The sequence below is a fragment of the Spea bombifrons genome, chromosome 6, assembly GCF_027358695.1.
Source record: "Spea bombifrons isolate aSpeBom1 chromosome 6, aSpeBom1.2.pri, whole genome shotgun sequence".
Classification (NCBI taxonomy): domain Eukaryota; kingdom Metazoa; phylum Chordata; class Amphibia; order Anura; family Pelobatidae; genus Spea; species Spea bombifrons.
This window is the reverse complement of record NC_071092.1, coordinates 8,525,258-8,543,242: the sequence shown is the minus strand read 5'-3', so window position 1 is coordinate 8,543,242 and position 17,985 is coordinate 8,525,258. Positions and strand designations below refer to the sequence as shown.

The window sequence follows — 17,985 nt, the reverse complement described above, 5'->3', positions numbered from 1 at the left end:
TGCATAAGGGCACGTCACTCAAAATCGGTTCTCACACTGTGGCTTTTTGGGTCACAGTTGGTTACAAAAATAAACCGCCAGGCGAGTAAAGACGCGTTAAGTAAAATTTAGTTATTATGAAGCCCGTTTTGTTTTGTTTGACAATTGAAAGTTGCAGAATGAGGATGTGGTCCTCAAGGTCATCTTTACAATCACTGGTCTATTATAAAATAAACCGATGGAATTCTCAAAGGCCAAAGATTGCTTTTGGACAGCAGCTCTAATATAATGGCCACTTTCACTCCAATACTAGCTATATCTAAGTTATATTTATTACATTACCATATTTGCTCAATTATAGGATGAGGGGGGGGTTTTCGAGAAAAAAAATACCTGAAAAAACGACCCTGTCTTATAAACAAGGTCGTCTTTTGTTCATACCTCAGGTCCGCAGCAGCACAGCCGATTAAGCCTAGGGGCTTGTCATTCACCCTCATGACCAATTCCGTGTCTCAGTCTCCTTTTCCGCAGCTCTCTTTCTTTTCTTGTCTCGTCTTCTGTCTTCCTTCTTCGTCTGCTTCTCCCACGTATCGGTCCGGTTATCCAGGTACCTCTGCAAAAGGGCGGAGACTCTGTGCACACCCTCTCCCCAGATTGGAGGAACGGGGAGGGGCTGTCCTTGTGGTGTGTGCCGTGGCTCCACCCTTTTGCGGAAGTATATTGAGACAGATGCACGGAGAAAGGAAAGTGTTTCTGCACTTCTATTTCTCCGTGAATCCTTCTGCATTACTCTAGCTTCTTAGAGTACTTCTACAAAAGGGAGAAGATATGGCGAGCACCACAGGGATATCCCCTCTCCGTTTCTTGAATCGGGCAGAGGGTGCGCATGGAGGCTCTGTTCTTTTGCAGAAGTACCTGGATAAAAAAGCTGATAGTCGGGAGAGGCAGACGAAGAAAGAAGACGGAAGAACAAGAAGAGGCAAAAGAAGAAGCGGAGCTGCAGAGAACACTGGAACACGGGACAGGATCCTTTAATAAGATCCAAAGCTTTGGGGTTGTCTTATAAGCATATCGAGCAAACGCAGTACTTTAGCTGAATATGAAAAAAATATGAAGAGAGCTAAACAGCACTGAAACATTAAAAACCTGTCACAAAATGCTATACAACTGTCACACAATCAACTGAGGAAAGTGAATCTATTATGTAAATCCACCTTTAAACCATTTGAACATTTTTTTAATATGAAAGCAGAGTTATAAAGAAGGCACTCTAGAAAGCTGAATGACAAAACAAGATGTACATTCAACGGTAATCTTAAAGAACGCCACTGGGAAGACTAGTTAACGTTTAGTTCTGATCTAAAGAGGAGCATGAGACCTACTAGTGTCTAATAGTGTGGGTGCAAAGTATAGGAATACAAATGTCATTAGAAGCTCGATGAACTATATAGATCAAGATAAAAAAAGAGGGTTTTAGATTTCTACACTTCAACTTTGTGACATTACCGAATAGACTATACACAAATTAACTGCTACAAAGAATAAAATGAATGGAAATCCCCCAGACTGAAACTAATTAATTTCTGCATCATATTTCAGCTTCACAATCATTCTAAAAACCAAAACTCATTGCCAAATGACTATAGGAGATTTAGTGTTATTGACAGCTAGCTCTCTGCCAACTGAACCTTGGATGCCGCTTATAACCAACTGAACATCTTTACCAATAAAAGCCTTCGCTGCATCCATTTGTGTACAGACACTCGGTGTATCTGGGCACACATGCCGAGCCCGCGCTCTTGACAATGAATCGAATCGCTGCCACACTGTCATTTAGCAATTTGTTTTTGTCTTTTCAATATGATGAATGGAACACCGCTACCTGCTGACGGGAACACGATAAGAAGCTGACGGTTAGCAGCCGACGGCAAAGCTGCAAGAAATGGATTAGTTGATCATGGGATAGCAGAAGATCTCTGCCAACTTCCTCAGCAGCTCCATTCAGAACCGGGTGGTCGGAGCAGCGTGGTTTGGTACTGGTGAGGACGTGAGCATGGTCCAAGAAATCAGCATTGACCGCCTATAAATTCTCCTACATCAAAACCCACAAATAAACCAATACCGCCAACGTGTTCGTATAGCTTGCAGCGATATAATGAAGCAGAATTGTAAAGCATCAGACATGGATGCTGGAAGGCCATACAAATGCAAATGTTTTATTCTAAAAGCTATACTGGAAATGTAATGGCGATTCCAATATGAATCGTTCTCATTCAACAGCAGCCAATTTCTAAATGGACACCTACTAACAGAACAATCCGCAAACATTCAGTGAACGTCAGACGGCAAATATTGTGATTCTGTTCAATTCTGGGATCTGCACATTACTCCAAGGTAGCTGCACAATAACGCGGCCAGCAGAGAAAAGGCAGAAATGTTTTGAATTAGATGACAAAGGAGCTTATCCCAGTTCAATGTACTTAAATAAGTGTTTTCCTGTAATGGGTTTGCAGATGCAGACCGCTAGAATTAAATAAAGTACTGCCCTCTGCAGCTCAAAATAATGCTGTTTCACTTAACCATTTTGGTGCTATTACACACAAAAATGGCGTATAAACGAACACATGCAATGGACTGTTGCTTCCCCCTATCAAGGTAGATAAAAGACAATTTTAATGCTAATTGCATCTAAAATAAAGATAGACACAGCAATATGCTGGTACGCAAAGATTTTCTCACATCATCCATAATTAGAACATTGTTTTCCCAGGAAGCTGCAAACACTGCTCAGCCTCTGCTGAGAGATGATTGAGGGGTATTATAAGCCACCTGCCAAACCCCTATAACAACAAACAAGTCATGATAAGCTATGACACAAGAAACAATCCAATATAGACAACGGTCTGGGAAATAAAAGCCAAAAGTCACAGATGCCAAGTCAGCTCATCTATTACAAAAGGCATATTATTATTCATCTATATGGCACCAACAATTTCCGCTGCGCTTCTGACAGTCCATACAATCAGGGGATTTGGCAAAACTAGAACTGACAGACTAAACCAAAGGATACATTATGGAAAGAGGGTTCAGCTCCCAAGCTTACATTAACAATTGCAAGTCATCATTGAAAAGACAGTTCAAGGCTCTTGTAGATTGTTTTGGAATACATTATGTAGTGTTTTAAATTATATAAGTGTGAAAAATAAAGTACATCTTCTTTGAATTCAATGGTTTTACATATCAGGAAATCAGTTGTTCCTTAAGAGGTCTAAAATTAGGTAAATACAACAACACATGACATATTAGATTGTGTGATTTTTTTTTTTTAAATAAAGCCAAAATGAAGAAGCCATGTATGAAGAACTAAGTGAACCCTTACTGCTTTCATAGGAATTGAGATGCTAAGAGACAGGTGCTGAAAATCAAATGCCCTTGATTAATTTACCATTAGCAAGTGTGACCACCTCTATAAAAAAAGATGTTTTAGCAGTTTGCTGGTATGAAGGGTTCAGGTGTGTGTTCACAATGCTAAAGAGGAAAGGCATCAGCAATGATCTTAGAAAAGCAATTGTTCCTGCCCATCAATCTGGGAAGGGTTATAAGGGCATTTCCAAACAATTTAAAGTCCATCATTTTACAGTGAGAAAGATTATTCAAAACAGTTGCCAATCTTCCCAGAAGTGGAGGTCCCAGTAAATTCACCCCAAGGTCACAGTGTGCAAAATCAGAGAAATTGCAAAAAAAAAAAAAAAAAAAAAAAAAAAAAAAAAAAAAAAACAAGAGTTGCATCTCCAACTCAGCCCTCCGTTAGCATGTTAAATGTTCAAGTTCATGGCAGTAAAAAGACTGAATATGTATGGTTTGTTTGGAAAGGTTGCCAAGCGAAACCCTCTTCTCTCTAAAAAGAACATAGCAGCACGACTTGGTTTTGCAAAGTTGCATCTGAACAAACCACAAGACTTCTGGAACAATATCCTTTGGACAGACGAGACCCAAGTGGAGATGTTTGGCCATAATGCATTGCGCCACATTTGGCGAAAACCAAACACACCATATCAGCACAAACAAATCATACCAACTGTCAAGCACGGTGGTGGAGGGGTGATGAGTTTGGCTTCTTTTGCAGCCACAGGTCCTGGCAATAATTGAGTTGACCATGATTATATCTGCTGGAGAAGACCTCTAGTGGGCGATACATCTACAATTTTTGTGGTCCTCTTGTTTCTTGACTGCAGAGAAAATTCAACTTCTAGAGTGCTGGAAAAGACTTCTAGGGGATATTTTGTTTTGTGGTCCTTTATTATTCTTTCTCCTGTGTAACTGAGGTTTTCTCTCACTCACTGCAGGTCCTTCAAAACAGCCAATGCTATAAAAGCGTTATCGTAATTCTGGGTTCTCTTCAAGAATAATTAAGGCCAAGTCTGTCTGAACTCACTTAGTATAAACCTCTTTTCCTCCAGCTGCAGATTTATTGTATACATTGCAAACAGAATCCAATCTTCCAGCTTCTAAGTTTAGGGGAATTCATCACCCTTCTCTAACTTTAATAACAAAACAAGCAGGAGAGGAAGATGAAAGCAACTTCTAGAGAGGAAGGAACAGCAGGGATTCCTACTGTCTGGGCCCCAGCACACGTTTATAGCGTCAACTTGCACCTTGACTTTAAGGATTCATTTAGTTTTATTGCTTGTCAGTCCTCCCCTACCACATTTATAGACAAAAATAAAGTAATTACATCAACAAACTAACACTCGCTGCGATTTAAACAAAGCTTTTATTGAGAAGAAGTCTCTCCATTTAGTCATCTAAAAGCTGACCCCTAAAAAAAATCAATTAAGCATAAATACTTTTATAATACTTTTTAAAACTTTTTTCAGAAATACTTTCTTAAGAAACGTTTTAACAAAAAAGATTCGATCTGAGGCACTTGCCTAAACTTCCAACTATTTCACAATTTATGCATCAATATAATATTTACAAAAGATTTTAAATGGTAAAAAAAATATATAGTCGGGGAGAGAACGGCACACATTCTGATTATTTTAAAAGAGAAAAATGGAAATGTAAGTTAAATTGTGTTACTAAATTATTTTGAAAATGTGTTTGTTGATGTAAACTATGAAAAGTCACTGGGCTAGAAAAATATGTTGACTTAAATACATTTTTTCGGGAAGGCATTAGGAAAGCAAATAGGGCAAATGGCACTAATTTCAGGAGTGTATTAATGTATAAGTATGTTTATATATATAAATCCGGGCATTTGTTACTATGACAACCATCTGAAAACTCTGTCAAGTAAATTGATGCGTAATTGTTTGGACATTTGGACATTCTGGAGTTTAAATCGGATGGGGTTTTTTTTTCTACACCAATGCAGCTCATCCCAGTACAAATCACAGATCAGACTGGGAATGTATCCCTAAATTTACTAACACATTTTAATGGACATAAGCTTCATGCGAACATAAAGTGTGATGTTGATGCTAAATGATGAAGGGGAAAAAAAACACATAAATCAAGGGGAAATGCACTTAAAGACTAATATGCCCCGCTAAGTATAATTGCAAATTTACCCCAGCTTAACCTTGCTCACTCCCAGGAGCAACAGTGCTTTCCCAGTATCCTTTCATTATTCTTTGACAAATTACTTTGTATGTTTTAACCTTTGTAATAGACTAAGAGATGGAATTCTAAACATTGTTATTGGTTATCATAGACATAAACTTTCATATTTCAATTGTTGGATGAATATCAACATTTAATAGATCTGATTTTGTTTTTCATGGAACGTCGAAGCAAATCAAGATTCCATTACCATTTCAATGAGAAAGGCTAGAGCTTCTTATCGACTCTGATGATATCAATGATCCAGTAAATTGACTTTATCAATAAGGAAGTAAACCTTATGATCATGCTTCTCCCTGGCCACTGGTTAAAGTGGCAGTTCCAGTACTACAATGACAGGCTTGCACATTGGGCAGGAGGTCAGTAAACCCCAGGCCAGCCGCAATTGTCCAAACAGGCCACTTAGCTTAAGGTGCCCCTTCAGGCCAAAAGGTACCAACAAATAGCTGTAAGGTTACAAGAAAACAGAAGGTCTGCGGAAATACAAAGCAATGAAAGGAGAGGGGAGAAAGGAGAGGGGAGAAAGGAGAGAGGAGAGGGGGAGAGGGGAGAAAGGAGAGGGGGAGAGGGGAGAAAGGAGAGGGGGGAGAGGGGAGAGGGGAGAAAGGAGAGAGGAGAGGAGGGAGAGGGGAGAAAGGAGAGGAGGGAGAGGGGAGAGGGGAGAAAGGAGAGGGGAGAAAGGAGAGGGGGGAGAGGGGAGAGGGGAGAAAGGAGAGAGGGGAGAGGAGTAAGCCTAAACAGAAAGTAGTAGGAGAAACTCAGAACAAGAAATAAAAACAATGGGAATTCTGACCCAACATACATTATATAGCGAGATCAATGAGCTAAAACCCCAAACTCTCCCGTGAACTCTCCCTTTAGTGAATAAACTCAAAAGCTCTTCTCCTGTTGTCAGCGTGGAGCTTCCCTTTCAGAGTGATCTGGACTTCTCTACGACAGATTTATTACCTAAACAAATGTTATATCCTCAAATATTGTATTACTTTTTTTTGTCTAATTCTCTGATCGATTATTTGCCAAAATGACATTCATAACCATAAGACTTCTGAAGAATAAAAGTCTGTGAAAGACAATTAGATTGTGACACCATGTGAAGGGTAGGTTATATTCTATGCAACATTTATCTCTGAAATAACGTACAGAGCCTAGGAGAGAACGTTAAATTAACAAAATCCTGTCTTTACTTAATTTTCCCTTAAATGATACTTTGCTACCATTCAGAATATTAGGTATAGATCTATAAAGCATCTATAATTCATGGTACTATATTTGAAAGTTAAAGTGTAAATTAACTAGAAAACTAGGAAATGGGAATTAAACTCAATAATCTCAGGGAAATGCAAATTCACGAACCAAAAATTCTCTTGTGTACCGTTTGCATGTCGGGTCACAGCAGGAGCTGATGTCACATTTTCCTTGGCGTGTGCATTTGCTGGTAATACGGTTCACATGGTGTATACGGCATAACCCATTTACTGCGTGTGCGGAGGTTCACAAATTACAAGACATTGTATCTGCACGGCTCATGGTTCTCATGCAGATGGCTCCCCCGAGCAGCTTGAAAATAAAGACGCCTTCTATTTTATTTAATTCAGAAAATTGGAGACCTGACAAAGCGGGCTAAACGGCTGAGTTCCCTGCTAAAGGGGCAGATGTTTTACACAAAGCTGCAGGTACCGGTCCTGTTATACCAGGGAGACAGGGTATTTTTACACAACGTGAGTCAGCACAGACGCAGTGAAAAGAAATTGTTAAAAGGAGCAGTCTCTGTCTTATGGAGGCTCAGGGGACGCTGTAATGAACGTACACAGTGACAGCATCCTTCAGCGCCCTGGGGCCAGGATACCGCGAAATTAAAAGCCCCCTTCATAGCACGGAGATGTACAGGTAGACGCCCCAGCTCCCGCAGACTGCACGGCTTTGGTCTCCGATCTGCTGCTGCTTAGAGGGAAATTTTTATTAGATTTTCCTGAACATTTGATTTGGCGTCTGTGTAGGCTCCCGGGTTAATTACATATGATTCAATCTGATGGCGATACTTAAAATGCTGTAAAGATCAATGAATGTTTAAGGCCCCACACACAAAAAACAACATCTAATGTACAGCTACGCAGAGTATGACCACGGAGAGAAAAACCTGACAATTAGCATGAATCGTTAGAGCACATTTTATAGTCACAAATTGGCGATGACTTGACGAGAAGCCAAGTACTGTTTTCTGTCTGACATACTAAGTACCACCTTATCTCTCAAGTACACAAAGGCTTAATATTTATGTCATCGTTTTCTGCAATTCACAGCACTTCAAATGTCTTCAGGAAATCTGTATTTTTTTTGTTGTACTTTAAACATAGCACCTCCAACAAAACCATAAATGTAATCTAGTGAAATCCCAGATTGCAAGTGCTCTAGAGTCTAGACCATGATTAGGAAAACTTAAGGAACTTGACTTGGTCAGACGTGGGAAAATAGATATCATACAAAAAGTTACCGTATATACCAACGTATAAGACAACTTTTTAACCCCAGAAAATCTTCTTAAAAGTGGGGGGTCGTCTTATACGCCGGGTACTAACTTAGAAACCCCTAAGAAATGCATCCACCGGGTACTTACCAAGCCGGAGGTTCCCACGAAGCCACCAATCTCTAGGGGAGGGGCGAGTGAAGAAGCCGCCTCCCCTGAGCCGGTCTTCAGGGCCGCGCCGAGGTTGGTGCAAGATCGTGATCTCCCCAACTAGCCTTGATCAGCAGGGCTGGTTGGGGAGATCACGACCTCCCTCTAACTAGCCCGACATTAGGGAGCTCGAGGTCTGGCACTTCAGACCTTGGCTTCCCTGCTCTCTAATCATTACGTGCCGGCTATTGATGCCGAGCGCAGGGATGACGTCATGTCCCGGCGCTCGGCATCAATTGCCGGCGCGTAGTGATGAGGGAGCAGGGAAGCTGAGGTCTGAAGTGCCAGACCTCGCGCTCCCACAACTGGATGGAAGAAAGAAGACAGAAGATAAGGTAAGAGATGGGGAGAAAGGGGTGTGAGTGCAGTGTATGTATGTTGGTGTGATATGGTCAGTGTATTTGTAAGCTGGTGTGTGTATATATATATATATATATATATATATATATACACGTGTGTGTGTATATATATATACATATACATATACATGTGTGTGTGTAAAGGCAGGGGTGTGTGGTGAGGGCAGTGTATAAATGTGTATGTATGGACAGGCATATGTGTAGATATATACATATATATATATACACACACTATATATATATATATATATATATATATATATATATGTGTGTGTGTGTGTAAGGGCAGTGCATGTATGTATATGTCAGCAAATCAACCAGCAAATCACCGGTAAGGTACATTGCTTGCCGTGATTGGCTGGTTGTTGTATGCTGGGTAGAGGGGTAGTCTTATACGGCGAGTATAGTCCAAACTCTATTTTTGAACTGTAAAAGTTGGGGGTCGTCTTATACGCCGGAATATACGGTATATTGAAAGTTAAGGTAGGACTTGGTGGAGCTCTATACTCATCACAAATGAGTAGATAAGTGGAAAATTGCCAGCCCTTAGTTATCACAGCTACCACATGTCATTTGCCTAAGGAAGAAGCATGTAGAACAGGCGTGTCCAACCTGCGGCCCTCCAGCGGCTGCAGGACTACATATCCCATTCAGCTAAGGGGCTGGCTGAGGAGTATGGGAGATGTAGTCCTGCAGCAGCTGGAGAGCCGCAGGTTGGACACCCCTGATGTAGAAGATTGACTGGTACATCTGCTTTCTTCTAAAATACCGGGTGCCTGGTAAACGGAGAGGTCTTGGTTTTGGACCTTCTCATAATCAAGCACATGTACTGCGAGCACGTGTTCTGGAAAAGTACTACTCCGTAGTCTATACAGCAAAATCTATGTGGGAGGGAACGAAAAAAATAAATAATACATGGCTTTTTTTATCTGAATATTTGGTATCAAACTTGGAAAAATAAATTAGCCCAAGATATGATCCTGAACAAAAGAAAAATGTTGTATGTGTAAATATATAAACAGGCAAAATATTCTTGTGGCTTTATTTAGCAGCAAAACATATTTCCTTCAGAAGCAGGCCGGGAATGTAAACTGTTATCAAATTGAAATGTTACAGTATGGAATTAACAACAAACGTATTGCCAAGGTCACGCAAGCCACAGGAGTGGCGATTCCCAGCTGGAATAGAGAATTTAATTCGGGGCCCGGTGCAGCACGTATGGCGGAGATAAAAACTAATGAATGACACACACGGCTCGATGAAGAGAGGTTCGGGCACCAGCTGCGCTGCGGATCAGAAGCCTGGCAGCTACGCGAGGTCTGTTAAACCAGTTCCCAAAGAATGCCAACCAATGTCCGCGAGTAAAATGACTCTAATCAACTTCAAGAAGAGACACCGTCTGCACATTAGCTTCATTAGACAAGGCCCACTATACAAATCAAATCTGCTCTTATGAAGAAGCGTCTGTCAATAATAATAAAATATTTTCTGTGCTGTGTGAATTCCCCCACCACCATTTACTTAAAACAGTGCCAACTAGCCTGCCTCTTTCAGCCTCTAGTGGGCGCACTCTGCCCAGCGCCGGGGTGTTATATCCAAACTTTATGGGGAATTCAGTCTAGTGAACCTAAGCCTAAATACAGCCCCGCGTATAAAAGGACCTACCGCTGACAATGCCTTACTTGACTACTCGTCTTACTTAAGAACTCATTCTTTGCTCTTTGTCCTTTATTTGAATAATAAACTTTCTTACCTTCGTAGACTCTCCTTCTTTTCATCACTGGTCAGGCAGCTATCCAGATGTTTGTTTATATACTGCTCCGAAATACCGACACCACACACCGGGCACTCCACTGCAAAGCAAATTATTCAACCATGATTCGATGGATTTGGAGAAGAAACTCATCACTAGACAGAAAATAGATCCTGTAAGACTAATGCTTAATCGCAAAAATGTCCTTTAACGGAACAGCAATGTAGACAAGGAGACGTTTGGACGTATATATGTCTTACAGACACGCAAGGTATGCAAGAATACATCTTACGACTTTCAGGAATTTCCTGGGTAATAAATATGGATTAGACTAGCTGCTCTGGCCTTTATTTTGCTTATAATATTTATTTAATGAAGGCAGAAGAGCAGTTTATAAAATTTCCATAAAGTGAAATGAGAAAAATAGTTTTAAATTCTGGCTCCGACGCGGTATTATAAAGCACCAAGAAAATGATGTACTGCCCCAATTAATTGGCACCAGAAGGCAGTATAGATATCCGGCTCCTGAGATATTATCTCTGTCAGCCTCTAAGGGTTTGCACATGAGACCGAAAACCATTTCTTAATGTCACATCTCCAAGGACATTCTGGTAACTGGGCCCAGACTCCTAAATCAAGCCATCCAATTCCAAGCCCTCCCCATCTATATCTTCGGTATCCACACACTGAAAACTTTCTCCGATCATTTACATATATAGTATTTAGGTCACTCAAGATGTTAGATTTTATATAATCCCAAAGTGCGGATTTGTTCTTTATAAACTTTTTTTGTCTACTTGTTGCTTGTACTGGATGACCAACAAGATCACGTTTGGACCAACTTATAATGAATTATAGTTCATCTCTTCTTCTCATAGTTTTGTCTTGCATGCACATGTAAAGATGGATACATCAGATGTGTTCAGCTGCACATATACAGAGCAGCGTGTATCGTGAGACATAATCATTGATTCCGATGGGAGACCTTTCCTGACTTTTCCCTGACCTTTCCCTAAAAGTAGGGACAGTGTGTATCATCTCTGGAACTTTTCCAGAACTTTCTTTTGATGATTCTACCCATATTTGTTAAGGGGTGTAAGGAAGAAAACAGTCTCAGAACAGGAAACTAATTGATATGTGTGTTTTGCCACCCAGTTCAGCTTCCCTAAGGTACAACAATTATTTACCCTTATACCATATATCTCCAGAATAAGTACAAGGAATGAAACATTAAAACATACAACAATTAGCTATGCCTAAACCGTTCCAAATAATAAAGGGCATGGCTGTAATCAAAAACCCATTCTACAAGATTATACAGAACTTATTTGCATAAGAAAAATACCATATCTGTAACTTGTAGCAGAAAGATGGCGGACGCGTCACAAGAAAGAAAACACAATTAGAATGCTATGGCAAATATGTAATTATTACATCTTATGGACAAGTTAGAGATTTCTTTAAAATTACAAGCTTTTGACATATTACACGCTTCCCAAATGTACCTTTCACTTGTACTTTCATGGTAGATGTGGAGGGTGTTGCTGGCCCACAAGCGTCCTTCTCCGAGCACGGTATCTCCACACATTCTTCTTTCAACGTCTCTGTGGACATGGAGGGAGCGTTCCTAGAGGCGACGGCTGTTCTTTTGGATGTTGGGGTGCTTGTTTTCACCAGAAATGTGTCCATTAATTTATTCTCTTGCTTTATTTGTTTCCCTGTGCACCCTTGGGATGCGGTAGCATCCAATTTGCCCTTGGATAGATTCTGCGGAGGTGTCGGTGGAGAAATCAAGCTAAACTGGGACAGATGCTGCCTAAAATATACAACAGATTTGTTTGCCGTGCATTTCATTGTGTACCCAAAATATAAATAACGAAATAAGCATAAAATCCGACATAAAGCACTTCATGCATCTGTCTTACAGCATATTAAAAACACCAGGATAGTTTTCGAATAAAATATTTTACGCATTCCTGAATATAAAGAGGAGAAAGCGTGTGAGATTATCTTGGCTCATCTCGTGACTCCGACTAAGAAGTAATGCAAATATTTAAGTAAAAAAAGAACAGGTAAACAGAACATTTACGACCGGTTTCCTTTTTTTAGGACAAATGCAGAATATCAAGTTTATATAATTGTTGTATGATAAAATGTTGATATTTTAGTGTGTTTTTTCTACTTTATCGCAGGCAGGGCTTTAATAAAAGATAAAATACAAAACCGTGGTTGATTAATATGGCCAAGACAGGACAGCACTAAATAGCTTTGGCTCACTAGCTTTGGCCATTAGAGAGGAAAAGTGTCTGCATATCAAGGAAAGGAACGTTATCTGCGGGGCCAAATGGATGAATGAGGGAGAACCCCAGACACGTCAGTTTGAAAGCATTCCCACAATGATGAATACCAAAAGCAAATTGACTGATATATGTAAGAAGCTGTGCAAATTGATGTACTTTATGACAAAGAAACCAGCAGGGAGACAGGCCTTACTGCATCAGGGTTTAATTAACTTGTTAGATTTATCACCGATCCATTATAAAAGCCAGCAAATGAACTGCACAGAGCGTTAAGAGGCTCCTACGGAGCTCCTCTGTTCAATAGAAGATCTCCAGAGTCTCCAGATATCCAAGCAAAGGTAGCCCATGCTCTGATATACATCAATGTGTTAAAAGGAATTGTCACATCTGAGACAAAACCACAACAGAATCCTGCACGGAAAGCCATCTATCACTTGTACTGGCATTATTTTATTTCATTGCTTCTATTAAAAGTTATTCGGTAACATTTTTCATCTCTGACACCCACCCTCCGACCAAGGCACAGCCAAGATACTTTTATTCCAAGTTTCATTGATTTAGAAACATAGCATTTGACGGCCGATAAGAACCATTCGGCCCATCTAGTCTGCTCATTTTTTCCTGTTGTAAAAACATCAAACCCTCCAGTCTTTGATCTGTATTAAGAATAGCCATATGCATATACCATACATGTTTAAATTCCTTTACTGTATTAGCCTCTAACACAGCTGCTGGGAGGCTATTTCATGATATATTTTTTTATCCTTCAAACCATTCAGCATTTTAGCAGCCCTTCTCTTAGCTCTCTTCAGAACGGCAATGTCCTTCTGGAGATGGAGTCTCCAGAACCGTGCCAGATATCTGTAAAGTGGCAGAACCAGCTCCCTCTCGCCATGATTCCTCTGGAAACACTGCACTGGACGCCAAGTAGGACTATGTAACACACTTCATGCTGGCTGTAACAGGGTCACTTACTGGGGCGTATTCACTAAAGGGTGAATTGACAGAAGAGTTTTGAAGGGGTAACACTAAAGAACTGAGCTGGCCCTACGTAACGCATAGGTCAATGTTTGAGGAGAAGTTGAAGAACTCTTCCTGGTTTGCATCACAGAGGGGCAGCCAAGCTCTCCTGGCAGTTTAAGCTCACTGGGGTCGGACCTTCACAATACACAGTGAGGTCAAGGAGTTAAAACTGTCCTGCAAACTCTCCTTTTAGTGAATAGATCCAAATGACCTTCAAAGTTACCACATACCTGTTTCTATATAATACACAAAAATATAAGCAACTCTGGGCCTTCTGTGGTGAGTACACTTTATTCTACTTGAGAACAATTAAATTACTGTAATTTGTCCATATCACAGGAAAGGATAATTATATCACAGATGTTGAGTTTTTTGCTTACTTGAAAAAAGTATTTCATTACTTATTATTTCACTACTTATTTTTAGATGGTTTTTTTAAGGCATCACTTGCCCTCTACAATGATTTTTTTTTGGGGGGGGGGTTAACAACTGGACCTTTAATATCCACAGCGCCAACACCCTAAAGGACGGTGCTGGAGAGAACAATACAGAGACTGCGGCCGCAAGTGACATTTATGGGAAATGATTTCACTTTATATTTCTATTAACAAGAGCACTTTCAAGGATAGCCTTGCTCTGCAGAGATCATAAAAAGTGATTTTATTAATATGCCAACAGAGATGCCTGCACCCTATTAAATGTAAACGTTTACTAGTATATATATATCCATGGCTTTAAGCTATAGGTACTCAGTTCAGACGTAATTCTTAAAGAAGAAAAAATCACAAGAACAGTATTAGATGAATCACTGTATCAGGCCATTTGTTTTCACATATATATATATATATATATATATATAAAAGTTAGAAAGGGGTCAGTGTCAGGGGGATTTAGTTAACCACACGGCGATCTCAGTACCTGGTTGCAATATAGTGTCTTTAAAGGAAAATGGTCACAGCTTTGGGCAAATATAAAATGTATTTATTAAACACACATATGGTTTTTACTTTTTAGTGTCAATCAGTGTAACTATTTTGGAGATATTTAGTTTAAACCATCAACTCAATGGAGCTGAGATCTTTGTCTAAATGTGACACAATAAGCATTATCTAACCCTTTCCTGTACTGAGGTTCTCCTTTCTGTTCAGCCCATGCTTACAAAAGCTCCATGAACCAAGCAAAAATCACCAACTCGGCTAAATTTGGCTGCCACCACAGAGGAGGTATTTAATACATATATATATATATTATTTTAATCTGTAAATATCTGAAAAGACTGCATTCCTGCACTATGAAAAACAAGGCTTGGCTCTACAATGGCGGTGATGCGTAGTTGCTTTATTTCTACAGCCAAATAAACACAATTTGCTACCAAGAAGCTGTCTACAGATACCAAATATAATGAATGGGCCTGCTGTGATGTGGCAAGTTGGAGGGGCAAACTCCAGAGGCATCTCAAAGTGCTCAATGTCATCCATCAGAAGGTCGACACGTCTGAGAGTATTGTTTCAAACAGTGATGCAAATCCAGTACTTTGTGAGCATGTATGGAGATTTGAGTATGGTCAACATAACTCAGGTGCTTGATATCTCTAGACAAGCGTCAAACTCAAAATATAGTATAGCTATAATGAATCATCCATCTACCATCTTCTGCTATAAATAAAATGAATAAAACATAGGCCAGGAAGTACATTCTGTCCTCAGGTGCGGCAGTGACAGGAGCAGTATATCTAGCCTGAAAACTGGCTCTGTGATGATTTTATATTCCATCAATAGCAATATTGAGTTTGCCGGTCCCACAGCTCTAAAAATATCAGCAAGCCTTATTACTAATGGACCGAGAGAACTTTTAACCCGTAACTAAAGAATTCCATTACTCGGCAACGAGGCTAATCAGCGAAAATCTGGAGTGATGAATTGCCGTTACTTTGTAGTGGGAGCTTTATGTCCTCGACTACGAAGTTGAACACTTGACCTTCCCTTGATGGAACCTCGACTCTATCAGATCCATGAGACAAGAAGACACATTCTAGATAGAAAAGAGACAGTTTTCTTTATTTTTGTCCTTTGATGGATATAATCCCATGGCCTGGGTTTTTTATATTTACAGTAGATTAAAAATATCGCTGTGGACAGACAACCGATAAGGTGCCATTCAATTAAACCCTTTCAGCATTTTGACATAGCGGCTAAAAAGAGAGGCCGGTAAGTAACACAACAGTAGTTATGAAGGCTGTTTAGCTTTCCAATAAAATTTGTCATTGTAAAAATCACCCGGTAGTTTTATGCTGGGGAATTTATGTACAGTTATACTTGAAGGATGGGTGAAACGATCGCGAGAAGTAAGTATTATTTTATACGGAATAATAACTACCAACATCAAGCGGCCAGACGGATGTTCTGCTGGCAGGCAGTGTTATTCCATGATATGTCATTAATTTGCAAGACTCACTAATAGCCTAAAAATGCAAATTAGAAACAAAGGACAAGTTTTATTACAGCAACCTATTCTTATGCTTAGAAAGTACATTAAAGCAGCAGCATGCATGTCCAGGTTGTTAGTAGAATATTCTGCAATTTGCATTCTGTTCTGTGATCTTTTGTTGTTTCTTTAATTGCTACTTTGTGGTTTTCATGCACCTTCTATAGATACCTTCTATCAGCCTACGGTTTCTGTATCAATTATTTCCTATTTGCCTTAGGTTTTCTGGCCTCTGACCTATTATTCATGCCATCTGTAAAATACGTTTTTTTTACCTTTGCTGAATATATATATATATATATATATATATATATATATATATATATATATATATATATATATTCACAATGTCATCTTCCCTTTAGTTCAGCAACCTTTATATATGATATGCAAACTTGAACAATTAAAGGCTCAGTATATAAAATGATTTGAGCATAAAGACTGCTTCCAACCATTCCTTAAATACCGCCAAAAACACTGATGAGTTTTATAACGTTTCTTCTTATGCCAATGAACACAATAGCTGAGTTTCTTCTTCTATATCTTTAGAACCCGTAAGGCGCGTATGGAACATTCTGAGTGCGTCTTGTGCGTAAAACAAACATTTGCGTTACATAAAAGATTTGTTTTGATGCAAATAATCTTTAAAAAAGCTTAGTGTTGAAACATCTCTCTCCTCCTTGTCGGTCGGGTAAGCTTGTATCTTATTCTCTTTCTGTTACAAACTACATCTACTTCAAACATGTTGCTATTGCACACACAGCCAATTAGACCCACATTCTGTACTGTTTAAAGTAACATCCTCGGATAATGTTTGAATAAATTGCCTTTGAAAGGTCAAAGAGATATAGACGTAATAAGGAATAAAGTATTTGTTTTAAATATTTTATTTCTCAAGGAGACATGAAGTTATTAAATATTAGTGTCCTAGGGGCATCTTAAGAGGATGTATGCTTGTTTTCGGAGTTTACATCGTCATATTGTCCAGCTGTTTTTATTAGTCAATAACCATAGAAGAAGATGGAAAGCATCTCTTCATAAAACAGAAAACAGAATTATTCATTTGAAAGATATAAAGCAGATACTTGAGAAATATAAACCCTCAAACATATGTAAGATCCTCTACACAGCAAAGGTATTAAGCTAAAGATGGCCAGCAGAGGACCTCCTGCTGGCTTTGGACTACAGCTCAAAGGCGTATCAGCTGAAAGCAGTTAGTTCCTCAGTCCTCACCTAGTCCTTGTGGGAGATGACATTTGCTGTTGATCAGCAAACCTTAAAAATCTATTAGAGAATGGCATGTGTAGAATTCTTTCATCTAAAAACAACACAACTTTATATAAGAGAAAAAGGCATCTGAGAAGGGAATATAATATTATATAAATAAATCCTGCATCCACTGAAGTTTCTTTACAATAAGAACCATGAAGATGAGAAATTCACTACCTGCAAAGGGTATGCTCTCATTCATTCATTGGATATAAATGTTAATAAGGACACAATTTACTCACAACAGAATATTATTAAGGAGATGTAAAAGTATACCCTACAACCAGCAGGGCTTACCAGTATACCACCAGCCCTTCTATCCTGGGTATACTAGATGTCACTGGGCCCGTGCCCAGATTAGATGGGAGACCCAGCAGAAAAAAAGCTAATAAAAGCATCAGGATGATGAATATGCAAGCCCAATGTTTTTCAGATTTATATTTCCAGTGTTCTAACATCCACCAAAAGCATACCCAGAACATTGCAAGGAAATCCTTTTAGTTTCCTTGTAAAAAATTC

General features: G+C 39.4%; 1 protein-coding gene across 1 annotated transcript in view; it reads right to left on the bottom strand.

Moving 5' to 3' along the window:
• RAD18 (RAD18 E3 ubiquitin protein ligase) overlaps window positions 1–17,985 on the bottom strand; it is a 55,904-nt gene that overhangs the window by 15,916 nt on the left and 22,003 nt on the right. The window contains exons 5-6 of the mRNA XM_053469947.1: window positions 11,896–12,206; window positions 10,391–10,490 (exon numbers count right to left, since the gene is read on the bottom strand). Of these exons, the coding sequence (XP_053325922.1) occupies window positions 10,391–10,490; window positions 11,896–12,206 (411 nt within the window). The remainder of the gene's footprint in view (window positions 1–10,390; window positions 10,491–11,895; window positions 12,207–17,985) is intronic.